At 40.0% G+C, this 19,536-nt stretch overlaps 1 protein-coding gene across 2 annotated transcripts in view; it reads left to right on the top strand.

The window, feature by feature from the left end:
• The window catches only part of slc29a4a (solute carrier family 29 member 4a), a 28,515-nt gene extending 9,641 nt beyond the window's left edge, over positions 1–18,874 (top strand). The window contains exons 5-11 of one of the 2 annotated variants that reach the window (XM_061712243.1): positions 508–636; positions 2,670–2,744; positions 2,838–3,097; positions 7,086–7,206; positions 8,070–8,257; positions 9,450–9,690; positions 14,285–18,874. In XM_061712243.1, coding sequence (XP_061568227.1) covers positions 508–636; positions 2,670–2,744; positions 2,838–3,097; positions 7,086–7,206; positions 8,070–8,257; positions 9,450–9,690; positions 14,285–14,421 — 1,151 coding nt within the window. In that variant the 3' untranslated portion in view covers positions 14,422–18,874. Of the gene's footprint in view, positions 1–507; positions 637–2,669; positions 2,745–2,837; positions 3,107–7,085; positions 7,207–8,069; positions 8,258–9,449; positions 9,691–14,284 lie in introns of both variants that reach the window. The other variant, XM_061712242.1, reaches the window with a different exon arrangement.
• The last annotated feature ends 662 nt before the right edge of the window (positions 18,875–19,536 follow it).

Genomic DNA, 19,536 nt, shown 5'->3' with positions numbered 1-19,536 from the left:
TTGCTTTTTCATTATTTCTGCTGTTGATGTGTTGGTGTGTTTGGGATCATAGCTGTCAGACTGATGACTTCACTTAGGAATTCAGTGTTGATGCAGATGCTGCAAGATGTTCAAGTTGCCTTGTCGTTTTAGGAAAAAGTCTTGCTGTCATGTTGGACTCCCTGACAGACTTTCAACTGTCTTGAATGTTTCCCACTCATGTCCCCTTATGTGTTTGTAACACTTAGACGATAACAGATGTTTCTGTAAGATCTGTTTTGATGCTTTTTAATGTAGGAATTTTTTTTTTGTAAAAAATGATTGCGCAGTGTAACATGTCATTTATTGTTGTTAATCTGAGGTTATTCTATTAATTATAAGACATTTAAAGCTCAGATTATGTTTTTCTTTTGTCCTGACATGAAAAGCCTTAACATTTTAAAGAGGACACATTCTCTTATCACCAGACTTTATGCTTTAATCAACATCAGTGACATCACTGGCTATTGCTTGATCACTTTTCTGCAGGTTACATCTTGGCCCTGGGACCACTTATCTTTGTCAGCGTGTTTGATGTCTGGCTGCAAAAGTTCACAACCAAACAAGCGTATGTCGTCAACCTTTTCTCAGTGGGAGTGGTGGCCTTCGGATGCACAGGTACTTCAAATGCTTATCTGTTGTAAAGCTTCCCCGATTAAAGGAGCTTTTGTGGAGAAAATCACAGTCTACCTGCTTACATTCAAGCTTTAGCAGGTTTGTAGAGAAGAGAGTTGCCAGCCCCTTAAGGTCCTGGGTTCCTCCTACAGGTTCACATGTATCTCTGCCTTGTCCACTGTGACGCAGGATGTTTAGATGACCGCACGGCAGTTGACAGATATACAGGACTGTCTCAGAAAATTAGAATATTGTGATAAAGTTCTTTATTTTCTGTAATGCAATTAAAAAAAACAAAAATGTCATACATTCTGGTTTCATTACAAATGCACTGAAATATTAAAGCCTTTTATTATTTTAATATTGCTGATTATGGATTACAGTTTAAGATTAAAATTCCCAGAATATTCTAATTTTTTGAGATAGGATATTTGAGTTTTCTTAAGCTGTAAACCATGATCAGCAATATTAAAATAATAAAAGGCTTGCAATATTACAGTTGATTTGTAATGAATCCAGAATGTATGACATTTTTGCATTACAGAAAATAAAGGACTTTATCACAATATTCTAATTTTCTGAGACAGTCCTGTAGATGAGCTTGTGGTTTATTGTGAAAAAATTACACAAATTAACATAATCTAGTCCAGCCAAGTTAATCTGGGTCTCTGATGTCACAATATCCTGAAAATCTAACAGGCAAGACCCCCTATCAGACTTGGACAGTCCCTAACTAAGTGACAGGGTTATGTTCTGTTGGAGATTTGATTTGATCTGATTTTATACCCACCAGAGACAATCAAATACTGTATATGAGTTTAACCCTGCATCACAAGTCTCAAACAGCCTTGACTTATTTTGTGATGTTGGCTTTAACAGAGCCAGAAATGGTACCATGAATGAGGACTTTTGCTCCTTTTTTCAGAACAACTCCAGCCTTAAATACCTGCTGTAACGTGAAGCACACATGGTTAAATCTGGACGGAGCTGATGTGTCTGTCCGTTTCCAGACAGCCTTACCTCGTGAATGCTTTGTGGTACCATAATACGCCAAACATCCTTGTAAAGCTTGTCCTCTCTACCTTCAGAACACTCTCCAGCGCAAACCAAATAGAGATATAGTGGTTTGAAGAGTACTTGTAGAACAGCCCTGCTGGTTGATACAGGGTTAAGAAAACTTTTTTTCCTGCATAATATGTCCCTTTTAACCTTACAATATCAGATGTATCATATTGACACTCTTCTCAGACTTCGGTAGCCCCCATAACCCTCTGCAAAACAATGGCTTATACAATGAAATTGAATAAGAATAAAAAATAATAGTTGCTCGGTGTACTCATAATAATAAAACCTGTTAGAACCTGTTTTTATTTCAATATTTAATGAGCTCTTTAAAATAAAAGAAGATTGGATTTTCTGTGAATTGTACCACATGTCAGGCTATAAAGGGTAAATATAAAGGGAACATAATTAAAACTCAAACTTTGATTTTAATGTGTAGTCAAATCATGATCCAGTTGTAAACACTTTCAGACTGAATGCAGGTTATTACATAGTCACAATGGGACAAGGTCATTATCTTTTAACAGAGTTAGAAAAATATATAACTGCGAGCAGCTTTTTGTGGAAAGTCCGTGGTAAAATAAAACTGACAGAAGCAAAAACAGATGAAACTGTCTGGAAGCAGGCTGAATATGGTCCGAGGGGAATGTTCTCGTTAGTCCGTGATGATGAATGAAACATGTGACCAGGCGTGTCAACAGAGCATCAGCAGGCGAGCACAAACCCAGCAGAGGCTTCCCAGTCCTCATCTGCTGCTAATGACTGACGCTGTGGCCCGAGCTCCTCTCCTCCGCCGTGAGAGCCGAGCTGAGCTCCTCAGCCGGCCGGAGCAGCGGGTTAATTAGTGGAGGTCAGGAGTTCGGAGCAGCTGCTCTCAAGTGTGCGGAGGCTCTGCGAGTGGAAGTACTAAATAAATTGTGTCGTTAAAGTGTTCCTCTGTTTGCATTGATAACTACTTCCATCTCCCTCCCCAGTGCAGCAGTCCAGTTTCTATGGTTACATGGGGATGTTGCCAAAGAGGTATACACAGGGGGTGATGACTGGAGAAAGTAAGAGCACTAATAAAGATAAAGTTTTTATCCTTGCTACTTCTCTTCATCATCAACGGCCATCACAAACCTTTTTGTTCACCCACCTGGCAGGCACTGCTGGGGTGATCATCTCGCTGTCCCGCATCTTCACCAAGCTGCTCATCACGGACGAGAACAAGAACACGCTCATCTTCTTCCTGGTGTCCATCAGTATGGAGATGCTGTGCTTCCTGCTCCACCTGGTCGTGCGTCGCTCGCGATTCGTCCGCTACTACACCAGCCACGCCCATGGCAGCGGCCCGGCCAAGTGTCACGACCCGCGGGACAACGGGACTGCGTACAGGGTCCACCACGATGTCACCACAGAGGAAGTAAGATTTGTAAGTTTGTGGATAGTTTCTTGACTGTGTTAAGAAGTTTCAATTCCCAAGTTTAAAGTTATAAGTTAAAGTTATTATGAAAAACAGGTTTTTTCTTGCTTTAACATATATAAAGTGGTCTCCCCTCAGCCTGCCAACTCAGAGAAGGAGGAAAGCAAATTCTGCAGTGTCTGCCCAGATGATCCGTCCAGAGTGATGTGGCTTCTACGAGCCGTTCACATTCTGCTCCCGTCGTTACGTAACCAAAATGCGATTTGCATCGGTTGGCCTCCGATGCGTGAAACCACGACCACAACTAAGGCCCTGTCCCAATACTCCCCCTACCCCTCGTTTTCATCACTACCCCTACATTTTGCGCATTCCAGTAAGGGTAGTGGTGTCCCAATTCCTCTTTTCACCTAGGGGTAGTGGAGAAAACGAGGGGTAGTGGCTATGACTCTGTCCCTACGGATCGAGGGATTTCAGATGCTCACTAGTTTGATCTAGGGACCAAAAAATTTCCCAGAATGCTTTTCGTCGTCATTTGCGGACTGAATCCAAAAAAAAAACATGGCGGACATTTTTTATTTTCTAGTGAATAAAATCAATATTTTGAATTTGAGTACATAATCACTTTTTTGACGTTTTTGCAACCTCACCAGAATAAAGGCTGATTTATGGTTCCGCGTTACACCAACGCAGGCCTACGTCGTAGGTTACGCGGTGACGCGCGCCATACGCCGTACCCTACGCCTTAGGCTCTGCATCGATTTAACGTGGAACCATAAATCAGCTCCGGAGCCGGCAGACAGAAATCCCTAAATTTTCGGGGGAGAATTTCTTAACAGGCGTAGCTACAACTGTTAGATTTCATCTATTAGGTTCATTTTCCGACATTGCAACAGGAACACGGTTAAAGGAGCTTGAGGCCGGATTGTGGCAGGATTTATGAAAAAAATCTGTATACATTTTTTAAGTTTTCTAGTAATAATGTCAGATGAAGCGTTCCAAACCAAAAAGAATGAGCTCTCTAGTGTATCTCTCCTTTGCCTTGAACAGGCTGTGTGCTGCAAAATGTGCTGCAATTCGGTCCCGAATTTCCCGCGCTGTCCTGCGGATGTGACGTCACATGACGCTGCATGTGCGTTCTCCCCGTTCTCCCGTGCCGGCTTCACTGTTGGCTGCAGTACCCCCGACGGCCGTCGTGGTGAAGGGTGGCGCTAGAGAGTCTCATTTCTTAAAAGGAGCCTCAAGCTCCTTTGACTCGGGGGTTCCATTATTCAGACTTCCAGCTTCCCACGGAAAGGGAATGCAGCCGTACCTGAATAGGAATGTTAGATTTTTTAATCAATGAATGAAGAAAAATCACAATAGTGGTAATTTTTGGGGTAAATGCTTTGACATAATGTAGGATTCATTGTTAAATAATAATGACAGGGAGCATTTTAGTCCCAAAGACAGCAAAGTAGCTACGAACCATAACATTTCCACCACCAGGCTTCACAACCGACATGATGATCTTCCCCTGAAAAGCCACCTCTTGTCACTGTTATTGTGGCCAAACAACTCAGTTTCTGATTAACCTGAATATCAACATCAATTTTAAGTTCAGAGAACCGATCCCAGCAATAAGTGAATAGTTTACAAGCTGCTTTTTGGCTGCTGCTCAAACCTAGAAACTTTCAAAAGAGAAAGAGCAACAGACATTGCAAGAGGGTTATTAGAGCTGATATGTGAAGGATAGAAAGTGATGAATGAGATATGGGGAGTGCATGGAGAGAGAGGTTTAGGCCTCCTGTAAGCAGAATAGAAATCAGTCTTGTTGATTACAAAGTGAGACGGAGAGTTGAGGACAGTGCAGAGTGGACGACTGCCAAGAGGACGACGAGAACTGGAAACTCTAAACACGGCAATTTCTGGATAAACGGTAGTGGGATTGCTCAAACTGCCCATCCCTCATCTCTTGCCATCAGCTAAAAGTTTTTAATTGAATCCATCAAAGCCCTCGCTGTTTAATATAACTATCACTCTTCCAGACATATTACTGCAAAGTGAGGCTTTCTTGGTGTGACATTTATCATCCTGATGTCAATTATGTAACGTAACATTTGTATTTCTCCTTTTCTTCTGTCACTTAGGGACTTTAGGACTAAAGGTATAGTATAGGGCTGCTAAAGACCTTAGAGAGAAAGAGCTCATGTTTTTTACCCATTTTGATGGAAAAATGTAACCTGTAGTGTGGGAACTGAGCGTTGCAGAGATTTTTCTTCTGCTTGGAGGGTTTTTTTTATCCCAAAAAATGTTGAATATTTTAGATTGCATTTAACATCAGAAAATTGAAGTGCCTTAGCTGATCTCAGTTTATACAGTTTAAAATTCTTCCTTGTGCCAAAATACTCAAATCATGATGAAACATTAATTATAAGAATTCATCATTTATTAAACTTTAACTAACAGTTTATACAGTTTTTTAATAGCTTTCATGGCATGGACTTTATCATATTTGATACATTAATTTCTGAGACTTCTGTACCAACCCCATAATACTTATTAACTAAAAACACAACAACAATGTATTCATAATGATCTGAGTATTAAAAAAAGTATTAAAATGCCAGGTATTAAAGAGTTAGAAAGTAAGGTTTTGAGCAGTTTTTCTTTTTCACTGGACAGTTATTTTTTTAAAGATTCAAAGATTTTTATTGTCATTCTATTTCTACAACAACATCTTGGTGGCACTTATCCTAAACAAGACAAAAAGAAACAGACTGGACGTAACAGCTTAGGACACAATATAATACAATACAGTAGAATACAATATAATAAAATCAACAATAAATAAAGGTTAAAAAGTAGACTAGGTAAAACAAAGTAAAACATTGAAGACTGTAAAGTACAAGGTAAAAGTGTCATAGTGAGTAAAGTGTCCCAGTGGAATGAAATAATGAAATGAGGATGAAATAAAGTGCTGCGCCAAATTACAGCCGCTTTGAGAATGAGTTTGAAACACATTTGTGTTGGACGGTGCTCAAACTGGCAGAAACAACAGCGTGTTGTGAGATTACTGGAAAATTGGAAAAGAAATGCTTGGAGAGAGGGTAACAAGCTGGAGACAAGTTAAGATAATAACCCCAACAAATGAGGGAGGAGGAGCTTTGAGCCTGAGTCAGCACTGCCTGAAGACATGAAGTTAATCTTCCTCCTCACATCGAGTGTTCAGAGCCTTCAAAGGCAGTGAGGAACCTCAGGCTGTCATCTTTTTATGTAAGTATGCCGTTACACACGAGGCCAGTGTGTGATGGTCGGGCATTACAGAAGTGTGTGAAAGAGTGCTGTTCTCTGAGTCCTGGGGCTCATTGTGGCAGCGCTTTATTCTGGTTGCCGAGGGAAACGGAGTCAAGGCTGTATATTATGGGTTAATCAAGAATAGTGGAGCCTTCTGGCCTGCAGTCCCTCTAATCAACTAATGGATCGGCGTGGGTGTTTGATGTGCCTGTGAAGAAGTGTGTATTAGAGAGGAAGCATGTGTAAAGGGATGTGCTCTTATAATAGAAAATGTGTGCAAGTGCGTGTGTGTGTGTGTGTGTGTGTGTGTGTGTGTGTGTGTGTGTGTGTGTGTGTGTGTGTGTGTGTGTGTGTGTGTGTGTGTGTGTGTGTGTGTGTGTGTGTGTGTGTGCGTGTGTGTGTGTGTGTTGCGTCTTAGTAAATCTGCAGTCCAGTCTGCAGCGTCCTCGACATCATTACTTCATCCTGGGCTCCGTCATCCACTTTAATAGCGGCTGCTTTGAAAAGCTGATGTCACGGTTCCAGGAAGCCATTTCTATTAAAAGAAAAATGAAAAAAAAGAACTTAAAACATGACTGGATATGTTTACTTTCAATGATAGGGCTACCTCTAGTGTTTGCGTCAAGTAATATACAGGAATGTTCAAACCAAAACAACGTTTTCAGAAGCAGATGCTTATTTTAAGAGTTTTGTTCTCGGCCGTGTCTGTCTGCAGGGAAACGGCCGGGCGGGCCCAGCGTCCACTGAGGAGGTTCTGGAGGACATCGTTGGTGGCACCTACGTGCGCTTTGATGCCCCAAAAGCCAAAATAAGGAGGAGCTGGCCCGGTCTTCGGGGTACTCTCTGTTTACACCCTCCTAACACTCCTAACCAGTACTCGAGTTGTAAAAGAAAAATCAGGGGGGATGGTGGATTTTATCATATGGGGACAGATCATTTGTGCTGATTACAAATAATATAATATATTACAAATAATAGCACTGACCAAAACACCTGCAGAAATACTGCAGGAATGACATAGCAGCAGATAAATGCAGCCTTCTGTAAGCTTTAAATATCCACTGGGCTTACATCAAATACATCAAAACACAAAAATAAAAAACAGTTTTCTGAACTTATCAATATGACTCTGTCCTTCACAGGATAAGTAACATGGATCACTGCAAAAACTCAAAATCTTAACAAGAATAATTGTCTTATTTCTAGTTAAAATGTCTCATTTTAGTTTTTGTAATTTCTCATTACACTTAAAACAAGACTCATCACTGGAAAAAACAAAAATGTTTCACCTGTTTCAAATAGATTTTCACTTGAAATAAGTAGAAAAATCTGCCAGTGGAATACGATTTTTTTGCTTGTAATAAGAAGATAAATCTTGTCCCATTGGCAGATTTTCCTACTTATTTCAAGTGAAAATTTACTTGAAAAAGGTGAAAATTGTCACATTTTCTGGTGTTATTTTTCTGGTGATGACTCTAAATGTTGAAATAGCAGTAAAACCACATTCATTGATGAAATGACATAAGGGATGGAAAGGGGGGATGGCAGTTTTACAATTGGGATGATTTTGACTGTTTTTATTTCAGGGGGGATGCCATCCCCCCTCATCCCCCCTCAACTCCAGTACTGCTCCTAACACATGGATCTGAAATCCAAACGCATCCCCTGAGAGTGTTTTCCCTGTGTGTTTCCTACCCAGACATGATCCTGCATCGTTACGTGGTCTCCCGTGTGATCTGGGCCTACATGCTGTCCATCGCCGTGACCTACAGCATCACTCTGTGTCTGTTCCCGGGTCTGGAGTCGGAGATACGCAACGACACTCTGGGCGAGTGGCTGCCCATCCTCATCATGGCCACGTTCAACATGTCCGACTTCGTTGGCAAGGTCGGCTCGGAGCTTTTCAAGCTTGTTAGGGGACAAAACAATACATTCAAAGAGTAAAGAAGGAGCATGCAGACAGATCTGATTTCAGAGCAGCAGCTTCACAAAGACATGCTGCTTAGCCATTCTTATCAATAACTATAATTTCAGACTGAAATGCCTGAATAGACAAAGCAATTTTATTTGTGAAGCACAATCCAACAACAATGTGACTCAAATGGCTTTACAGGGACATTAGATCATCATCACATAGTAGGGGGAAAAAATAAAGTAGTGTTTATTCATCTTATTAGAAAACACATGCTTTTATTGCTTCAACTTGGCCAGAGCTCTAACTAGCAACAATAACGGACACCTGGGAGGTTGTATCCACCAAAAACATCATTATGAGATCTGTGTTTCTTTAAAAAACGTGTTGGATCTAGAAAACTACACACCAATCTATTCTTGCTAATTTTATGACGCACAACTTTGAAAAAAGGGGGGTGGGGTAAATGTTAAATGGAATAAAGAATGAGAAAGAAATGTTTTGATTTAATAGAGTCTGATTAGGAAAACAAAATTAGGGAAATTTGATTTCTGCAAATTGGATCATGATACCATTTGGGAGTGGTTTTCAAAGTGAGTCAGGGTTATGTTTTATTTATGCTCAGGAAGGTTTTTTTCAAAGTCAGTATTTCCCGGGGACCTTAGTCTCGCCTTGTATATCACAACAACATCTTTCTGTTGATGGAATAGCAATTGTCTCTTAATTATCTGGGTTGAATTATTAGTTTGCATCCATCAATCACAGTTTTGTAAGTGACGCTTTTATTTAGGGGACACTAGGCCGGGGTCCAAATGTGGTTCTGGTGAATTATGAATCAAAGATTGTGGCCCCACACTTCCAAAAACACATTTGAGCAGAGTTAAAGTGAAAATCAGCTTGTTTATTTAATCTGAAATTATAACAGGTTCAGTTGTAATTTTGTTAATTGAACTCAGCTCAGAGGATTTATGTGAACACACTCGTCAGTTTATCGTGTTATTGAATTTTTGCCTTTATTGTTAAGAACACGTACAGTAAACCAGATCTGCTGCTCTGCAGGATCTCGTGCTCGGAGCATCACAAATCCACATTTCATTCTTCATCTTAACACAATTTGTGATTGTTTTTTCACCAAATGTCCTGAAATCCCCCTCGCTGTGTCCTCAGATCCTGGCGGCGCTGCCGTTCGACTGGACCGGAGGCCGCCTGCTCTTCTTCTCCTGCCTGAGGGTGGTCTTCATCCCCCTGTTTGTCATGTGCGTGTATCCGGCCAACGCACCCATGCTGTCCCATCCCGCCTGGCCGTGCTTCTTCTCGCTCCTCATGGGAGTCACCAACGGATACTTTGGGTCTGTGCCGATGATCCAGGCTGCTGGCAAGGTTCCTCCTGAGCAGAGGGAGCTGGCAGGTGAGTGTTTTCAGTGGTCAAAATGTGCTCCTGGAGCTCAAACATGTAACATGTTCATTCAGCCAAGGCTTTACTTAACAGACCCGAGAACAAAAATACACTGCAAAAACTCAAAATCTTACTAGGAATATTTGTCTTATTTCTAGTTAAAATGTCTCATTTTTAGTCAAAAAAATCTCATTACACTTAAAACAAGAGTCATTACCTGAAAAATAACTTGTTATTTGACAATTTTCACCTGTTTCAAGTACATTTTCACTTGAAATAAATAGAAAAATGTGCAAGTGGAACAAGATTTATCTTCTCATTACAAGCAAAAAAATCTTTCTACTTATTTTAAGCGAAAATCTACTTGAAACAGGTGAAAATTGTTGTTTTTTCCAGTGATGGGTCTTGTTTTAAGTGTAATGAGATTTCTTTTGGCTAAAAATGAGACATTTTAACTAGAAATAAGACAAATATTATTTTTGCAGTGTAACTACAGTATGTTGGCATCCTCACTGACCAATATTTTAGGAAATATATACAAATGTATCATTTTATGCAGGGAAATCGGTTTAAAATAAGTTGGTAGAGGCCAATGTTTGCTGTTGTGTTACATCCATTTTCTCTGAATGCTTTTAAATTGTTTTGCAACTGAGAAAAGTCATTTTAGCGGTTTTGACAAGATGGGTCTGTGTCCAGTACTGCTGAATGAAACACTTCAGCAGTCCGTGGTCATCGCAGTGGTTTGGTTCTTGCTTTGGGAGTGATTTATATCTCTGAAGCGTCTACACACACGTACGGGCCACGCGTCGCTGATAGTGTTTATGTTTGTTCGTTGTTGTTTGAGTCCCCCTGTAATTACACCGACGCTGGTGGGGTTGCAGGGTTTCTTCTGCACTGCTGTAGCCTTCAATCCTTTTTTTACTTCTTTTATTTGGCCCAGGCACAGTCGTGGAGCAAATAAAGCTTTTCTGTTGTGAGTTGGAGGAGGTAAATGTTGTGTAACGGTATTTCTTATGGACGCTGCAGCCACATATCTTTCTGCTCACATTGAAAATAATGAAAGAAGATAATGTTAGTGGTGAAGATTATGATGGCTGTAGCACTAATATAATGATATAGTATTATTTAAATAAATATAAGCAATATTATTGCTAATGTTAGCATCAGTATTATTATTACTATACTAAGTAGTTTGGTTTTCTTTCTGATGCCTGATGTTACAGATGTTATTATTGTTGCATATATGATATCATTTGTATTTCCCTGATTGGCTGAGTATAGCACTCACACATGCAGAGCACTTATTCCACAAAAAAGAAAACTATGAAGACAAAGTTTTGGCAGGATATAGCCGGAGGAAATAGCTTTCCACCAAGACAACCAGTCAAGCCGACTGTATTTCTGGAGAGCAGCACATCAGCCCGGTCACGGCACATTAGATCTTGAAAGAACTAGGTTACTTTTTCTTTTATAAGGTCTGTGATGACAATAATCACTCACCTGTCAACATTTAATCTGCTGACTGTAAAACCTTCCAGTGCAGTGTGTATTTACAGCAAGATGTTCCATTTTTTTATTTGTTTATCTCCTGAGCGTTTCTCAGATTCAAACTAATTGAAAAGTTACAGATTTTCTATCATTTTCTGGTTCAATGTCAAAATAAATGTTTAATTATTCCTCAAGAAAATAACCAAGCATTTACTGGAACTTTTATTTGCAAACTAAAGGTCTCTGGATTTTTTTAGCTTGTTGTGTTTTGTGGTTTTATTATTACTTTGTACCTACAACATGCAAAGTTGTGAATAAATGTTCATCAAACAGTTGATAATGAAGTAGTTCAACAACGTTTTTAAAGCCTTTCCGGCTTTCAGGGTCTTTTTCAGCATAAATGTACCGTAATCAGAAACTGTACAAGGTTTTCATACACAAGACATGAACACAACTCAAAAGTGATACAGACACATTATACGTGATAATTTATTAACAGAAAAAAATTGTATTCAGTGTTACATCTGAGTGGGAAATGAACGTGGACTATGCAGGTTTTTCCCTTTCTGATGCCACTCTGATACCTGGGCTTTGAGTGTCGGTACCAGTCTGACATCACGTCAGCGGTCCAACCGCCCTTTTTTAAAGCTGATTGCTTTAAAAAAGGGTGTTTATTTATTTTAAATATAGTTTATATAGTCACAGTCCTATAAGGATAGCGGTTTCAGAGAGCTACGTTTTAGAGGACAAACAGCAGCTGTGCAGCCAGGATAAGGAATTCTAGGATTTAGCTGATTATTGTTGTGGTTTTTTGGATTTCTGTAGGGTATTTTTTGTTTCTGAAAAGCAGCTAGAGCTGACGACTGCAGATCCTATACATGTATGAATTCATATTTTAAATTCTGAAGGATTTGTATGTTTTTATGTGAAACAGTAGCTCGTTGCTGGCTATGATTCAATACAGCCATACTCTATAATTGGATACTTCTTCCTCTATCTTATTGCTATATTACTTAAAGGAAAATGATTCATCTGATTGTTTGTGCAGCTTTCTAAGTAACTCATCTTTGTTTCCACACAATCCAGGACGTGAAGGAAATAAGAGCTCCTTCAGTGACCACTAGTCCATTAAGCGAGTCGTTCCCACACGTTAAATGTCCATCTTTGCTGTAGAGATAAACATATTTATAGTCGGATACCAAAAATGGCTTTGGTCTGCATAAGTATTGTTTATGTATCAGGTAAAACCATATAAAACCAGAAATAATAAGGGGCTTTATGTTTTGAATAATGGGTCTCATCGCTACTATCTGTCATCACTTTAGCTGCTTTGAGCTTTGCCACTTTCTTGACTTCTTGACTTCTGAGCTGTCAATAATAAGCTGTGGGTGCATTATCATTGTTGATTTAAAGAAAATATGTTTATTTCTGGCATTCTGCAACCAGAATAAATGTGAGGCACTTGAATCACCTTGTTGTTGAATTGTACTATACAACTGATTTGCATCGTAAGTGAGCATGAGCTAACGCTAAAATAGCTAAGTTATGTTAACTTATATAAGGTGTACAATGTTTCAAGGGGGTTTAACCATTCTTTTTCTACAGTCTATGGTTAACGCTGTGAAATGTAATATTTAAAAAGAAATGTAAAGTTCCAGGGAACGTAGATCTGTTGTCGTTTTGTGCCATGAATCATATTTAGTGTCCTGAGTCCTGCTTAGCTGCCACACATAAACTAGTCCAGAAGTGTTGGGACAATGACACATTTATCCTTGTTAGCCTTTTTTACACCATCAATTGTTTGCTGACCTCCTGAGAGAATAAAAACAGGCTAGAACTTTAACAGTTGATCAAAATCTGCATAATACTTTAATATTTTGATGAAATAAAATAGTTTTCATTATCCGTCTGCTCCGTAGAAGCGTTGTATCAGTTTTGTCTGAAGGTGACAAGAATGTATAAACCTATACCTAATATGATCAATAAACATCAGTACGTCCATTCCAGCTGTACATGCTATATACCACAATATCCTTTCCACCATGTTTGACACATGATATTTTATACTTGGGTTCCTGAGCTTCCTTTCCAGTCTCTTTACTTCTCTCTTCCTGTCATTCTGATGGACTCGATTTTCCAAAGAATTTTACTTCAGAACGTGACTTATTTATTTTTTTACGGTTTTCTGGCAAATGTCTAATAATAATAATAATAATAATAATAATAATAATAATAATAATAATAATAATAATAATAATAATAATAATAATAATAATAATAATAATAATACTGTTTATTTCTGGCGTTAATTATACTGCTGCAACCAGAATGAATGCAGAATGTTACTAGTGGTTGAATGTTGTTGTGAATCCTCTGCATTCACGGCGTCTCTGGAGTGTAGATGTGGATGATGATGCTTCCACCTTCTCCACAGTATTATTGACTTCTGTTGATGTTCTGAAGGGTTTTTCGTCACAGAGGAAAAGATTCTGCCTCCATCTACTTCAGTTCTTCTGATGTTGTTGAGTTCAGCCGCGCTCACTTCCTTTGTAAGAATCTATCAAGCTGCTGAACTCCTCTAAGGTTTTCAGTGTCTCCTGTAGATCTATGTTGGGTTTTTTTCCTCAGATCCAGTCAAACAGCTGCCAAATACCAACTCAATACCTGATATCAATCGGAGACCTTTTAAATGCTTCGTTTGTCTTGAAGTAACAAGGGAATGGATCACACAAAGCCAATAACCATCTTCTTTTTCGTTTGAGCTCTTGAAAGCAGATGTACTTCACTTAAAATGGCTGTAATTCAGCTTTAATTTAACATCTTAAGTTAAAGCTGAAAGCCTACACCTTGATCACATCTCAATGGTTTTATTTCAGATGAACACAAACTCGTAGAAAACGCTGTGACTGTCCAAACACTTCTGACTCTGACGGTACAGCATCGTACACGGAGCTCGTCTCGCACCTCTCCGTCTACGGTGTTACTCACTTCTTATTCACACTCTCCCTGTGGCACCTAATTTAATCTCTGAAAACACTATTTCCTCGGGATGAACTAGTTTTCTCTCCTGTCCATCAACTGTACAGTTATTCACTGCTCTCGCTCTGTGTCTCTCCAGGGAACACTATGACGGTCTCCTACATGACAGGATTGATGGTTGGCTCCGCCGTGGCATACGCGGCCTACAGCTTCACCGCTCCGGCGGCAGGATTCACGCTCAGCGCACACGCCCCTTACAATAGTACGGGGTTTTGAGTGTTTGCGTAATAAAAACAAACACAGACGCATAAATCCAGCATGACCAGGCCTTTGAGCTCGCAGCAACTGACAGATGCAACTCCTGCTGCAGAGGACGAGAGGATGAGAGGACGAGCAGACATTTAGCATCAGAGAATAACATTTACAACAACATTTCTCATCTCCCTGGCGCTCCGGCGAGGTGAGGCAGTGACTTCCAAGGGTCCGCTGTGATGAACTTCCCCCGGAGAGCCGAGCAGGAGTCGTGCACCTGCCAGCGGGCCGACAGCAGCCCCGTGAGAGTCACGCAGTGAAATTAGTCTGCATGTGAGTGAACAGATTGTCTGACATTTGTGAGGTGTAAAGTCCAGTTGTATTTTTGCTTCAAGGAGCCACCTCTCCTGGTTTAAAGGAGACGCTTGTGTCAAAAGTCACACATGTTGCATTTCATGGTGTTTCAGAGCTGGTAAATCTAGACATGTGAGGTTTAGAGCAGGTGCTCAGATGAAAAGATAATATTTTTTCGACAACATCCATTTATGGTGATTTTATTTCCTTAAATCCTTCAGAATCCTCTGACTGCACTAGAAACAGTGATGTTTAGGGGAAAAATGTTCATGCATCTCTAGCTAGTGAATATGTGAGGACGTTTGATATAGATATGATGGTAAATATTTGAATTTGACCATTTTGTTTTTTTACAAAAAGACACCCTTGATGTAGGAGACGATGTAGGAGACTCCTCTGGTTATAAAATCTTACTAAACGTCATCAGAATATAAATACAGGTCTTTCACATTAATTCATAACATTGGTTTTCTTTTGCTTTCACAAGATTCTGTCCACATCTGTAACATTTACGTACAGCTGTGCAATTTTATGGAATAACATTTATGTCAAAAAGTTACATTTTGGAGCAGCACGGTGGCCTCGTCGTTATCACTGTTGCTTCACAGCCAGGAGGTTCCTGGTGTGAAGCGACTGGGGGAGACTCTGCACTGCAAGAACTCAAACTCTTAACAAGAATATTTGTCTTATAGCAGCACCGTCCACTCATCAAGGGTTTATACAGAAGTACAAATCAGATTTTAGAGTCCAATAGACCCTGGTTATCAAAAATGGGTTGAAACGTTGAAAAAAAAACGCTCATCTGGGAAAGAGGAGGTGACAGTTTTGCCCCTCAGCATCGAATCTTGAATCCTATTGGCGGAAGAATTTTGACCGGTTCACTTCATAACAATCCGAGCATGAGAAGAAAAGAAATCCACAATGTTTCATGAGTGCAAGACATGAAACACTTCACCAAGGTGAACCTGAGTGCCCAGATTCGGCTTCCAAGTTCTAAGGGCAGTTTGTTTTTAAGTCAGAATAACTGAGCAAACGTCCTCATGAGCAGTTTTATTTACGAACCTGCTTGTATGGATATTTTATTGCTCCCTAAAGATTTGACATAAATGTGATTCCATTCATTTAGTCTCAGATTAGCTTAATTCACTAAATAATCTACATTTTTTTAGTGAAAGGGAGTTTGACAGGAAGGAAAAGCCAAGCAGATAATAATTACATCGGTTTTCACATCTGTTTGCATCTTCAGACCGTAAAAAAAATGAATATGTTTTGCATGTTAGTCAGTGTTTGCAATGTTTTACTATCACAAAACTAGTAAAAAAGATGACCTGATTTCCAAATGGCATGAAGTTGAAGAAGACACATTTCTTTCAAATTTTAAACACAGATAAATGCTATTTTTGCAGATTTAAAATAACAAGAGCCCGACACCCGCTATGACATGTGCCAATTTGATAAAGTCTTTTTAGTGATAGAAATCAGATGACCAACAAATGAGAAATATTCTGTTTCATTATCTTGTTGCAGAAGCGTCCTCCTCTCAGTGCCATGGTCGGGTGTCTTCATAGTTGGAGAGCCGATCTTTTCATAAAATTCTTCTCCAAGAAGATTTTACATAAACTTTCTCATTAAACCGCAGTTTAACGTTGTTTCCAAAATCCATCTGACTTGTGGAGAAGTCACATCTTAAACTGCAGTGACTTGTCTTAAACACATAATATATAATACATAACCAGCTGCCCGAGAACACTGCATATCTTCTTACATTTTACAGCTTTGAAGACATCAAGTATTTGAGTTTTGGAAGAGATATTTGCACCAGTTCACCAGTTGGTGACAAACTGTACCTCCCGATGCTAAAACCCGTCCGGGTGCATGAAGTTTTTGAAAATCAACCTAATTCACTATTCCTGCTTAAAATGTTGAGAATAATGTTTCATCTCTGACTTAAAGTCACTGTATGTAGTAATCCCACTTGTGACCACATGCATCATGTCACAACAAAGTTCATGCTCTGCCATAAGACAAAAAGACGTGAACCTCTAGTGGGAGAAAAGGTTATTGCAAGACGCACTCAAGTGAACTGTATTGTCACTGGCTCTTCTGTCAACAAACCCGGTCTGTACGCCCCCATGTGGTCAGAAGTGGTATTGCTACAGAGAGTGTATTTAATGTCTTTGGAGATAATTGTATCTTCTTCCTGTTTGGATTGATGTGTCACTGTGTTTAGCAGAGGAGGTGCAGCGAGAATGTTACTCGTGTAATGTTTTTCTGAAAAGATGTCCGCCCCCTCTTTGTCGTCTGAACAGTTTCTGTGTTTAATATCAGTGAAATAATGAAGTGAAAAAAAAAAAAAAATATATATATATATATATATACATAATTTGTGCCAAAAAAAAGCCTGGTCCTTAGAAAAATAAAAAAGGGAATGTAAAATTGTAAATATGTAGAAAGAAATACACTCAATGCAGTAAAGAGCTTTTATTTTAACTATTGCAAAGCTTCTGGAAACAAAGAGGTTCATATGTTTTTATAGATTTACCTCCCATTTCCACCTTCCTGTTGGGCCAGATACATTTTTCATTGCCCAGAAGGTCAGCAGAGTTCAGAGTTTATGCATTAGGAGGGTAAAAAAAACAGGCCTTGGTGCAGAAAGCCATAAAACGCTCTGCATTATGTAGGTGATGGAGCTAATCTCTGCTGTGAACAGCTGAAGGATGGTGGGGTGCCATGTGGGAGCTACCCTCATTACTGTATGTATGTCCCGCTGTTGTCAAAGCACTATATTTCCTGAGGCTCCGCGGTGAGCCACCGACGCTGAGGGTGTTTTTAGTTATTTTTGGTCAGATGTGTCAGTAAAGGACATGGAAAGTCTATTTCCTTCCCTCTGGCAGCACAGACGGGCTTTTGTGGGAGAGGGGCTATCCCTCCTTCCAGTAAATGCATTTTTAACAAGTTGTTTGGTAGATTCACACCTCAAGGAAATCTAGTTGCTTGCAGTGAGTCGGCCCAGAGCATCACTCTCCCGTTTAGAAAACAAGTCTGAAGCCAGTAGACATTTGTTGGACTTTTCCAAGACGGATAATTGGACTCAGTTGGTGCATGACGCTGCTGTAAAACTGCGAAGGGTCATCTTTTGGGAAAAGAAAGCTTTAGAAAGCCTTAAAGACGCCAGGACGGCAGGAACAGGCGGGTGTTGATGCCCTAAACCAGGTTCAGTGTCTGATGTAACTCTGAGCATCAAAGCAAGTCGAATTTTAAAGTGTTGTCTTCACCCCAGAGGCGGATGATTTCACCAGCTCTGCAGGCGAATACATTAATGAGCAGAAGAGAAGGAGAGCTGTTTACGCAGAGGTGACACTTGTGACGAGTTTGAGAAAAACGTTCTTGAAAATGTGATATAATGCATAAAACAGGAGGGTGAAGCAACACCGGGTAATCGCGTGGCGCAGCAGGCTAAAGACAGTTAAAGCGGGGATGTTCTGGGCTCTGAAGGTGACTCTCAGAGCTCCACTCTACGTGTCACCGGCTGCCTGTCAGCCCACCCTGGAACTTCTGGGTGCCGCTTTTAAATTCCCCTCTAACCTGAGCTAACGCTCATTTCCTCGCTTCTAAAAGCAGAAGCTTTCATCACAAACACTAAACATGTGACTGCACACTGTGAAATATAATGACGGTATAAAATAGACGCCACATACACATACTATGTATATAGTGTATGAATACCTCCTGTAACATATTTTGCAGATGACATTAAAAGAATAACTTAGGCCCACTGAGGATCTTCTACTGGGTACAAATAAAGTTGCAGGGAGATACATTTCTGGGGCCAAAAACGTGTGAAAGCTGGGTGTCCAACCCATCGGGTTCTTCTGACTAACTCTGCCTGCTTTCAAACTGGAAACATTCAGCGCTTCATCCTATTAACACATTTTAAAAAATACTTATACAAAGCTGAAAACATGACTGATATAATCCACCCACGTATGTACATTAATGAATAATGGTGTTGGGGGAAAAAATTAAACACTGTTGAGCTGCAAGTGTGTATTATTTTATTTGTTCTTCAGATTTCTGTCTGTTTAGGCTTGTAACATAAATCTAATAAAACAGCTCTTCTGTCGCTGTGTATGTGTGTTGCTGCTACTTCTGCTGTCGGCGTGCACATACATGTAGAAAACTAAAGATTTACACGTGTAGATCACAGCTCAAGACAGGAACAGGCAGCCACATGAACAACATAGAAGCACAACATCTATTTAATCAGAAAAAAGCTGCAAAGATAGTTTTTTCTTTGTAAATTTGAGGGAAAGGTGGGTGAGAGCAGCTGCTGCAGTTGCTGCGTGTGTCCAGCAGGGGGCGCTGCGACTCTGAGAATGAGCTTCACGTGGAGAGATGAGCATGAATGAAAGAGACGCCACCGACATAAAACTATTTCTTTTTGAAGTCATCTGTTGCTGAAGAGCGTCCTATGTAGGACATTGATGCAAAAATAAAAAACAAGAATCCACACAGCTGTAAATCACGTAGACAAATGACCGTGTAGCTTGGTTTTGTAGTGGAGTTGCACGTCTGTGTGTGGTAGTGTGTGTGGTGGTGTGTGTGGTGGTGTGTGTGGTAGTGTGTGTGGTAGTGTGTGTACCTCTATGTCTGACTGTACTTGTGCACTTGCATGAGCACTTCTGCTGGTGTCCGTGTGAGTATTTGTGTGTGCGCGACTGCGCGTGCTAATTTTGGAAGTGGCTCCAGGCAAAGAAAGTCCTGGCAAGTGACAGAGAAACTGAT

The sequence above is a fragment of the Cololabis saira genome, chromosome 21 (genome assembly GCF_033807715.1).
Source record: "Cololabis saira isolate AMF1-May2022 chromosome 21, fColSai1.1, whole genome shotgun sequence".
NCBI lineage: Eukaryota > Metazoa > Chordata > Actinopteri > Beloniformes > Belonidae > Cololabis > Cololabis saira.
The sequence above is the reverse complement of the archived record's forward strand: the minus strand, read 5'-3'. Positions and strand labels throughout refer to the sequence as shown.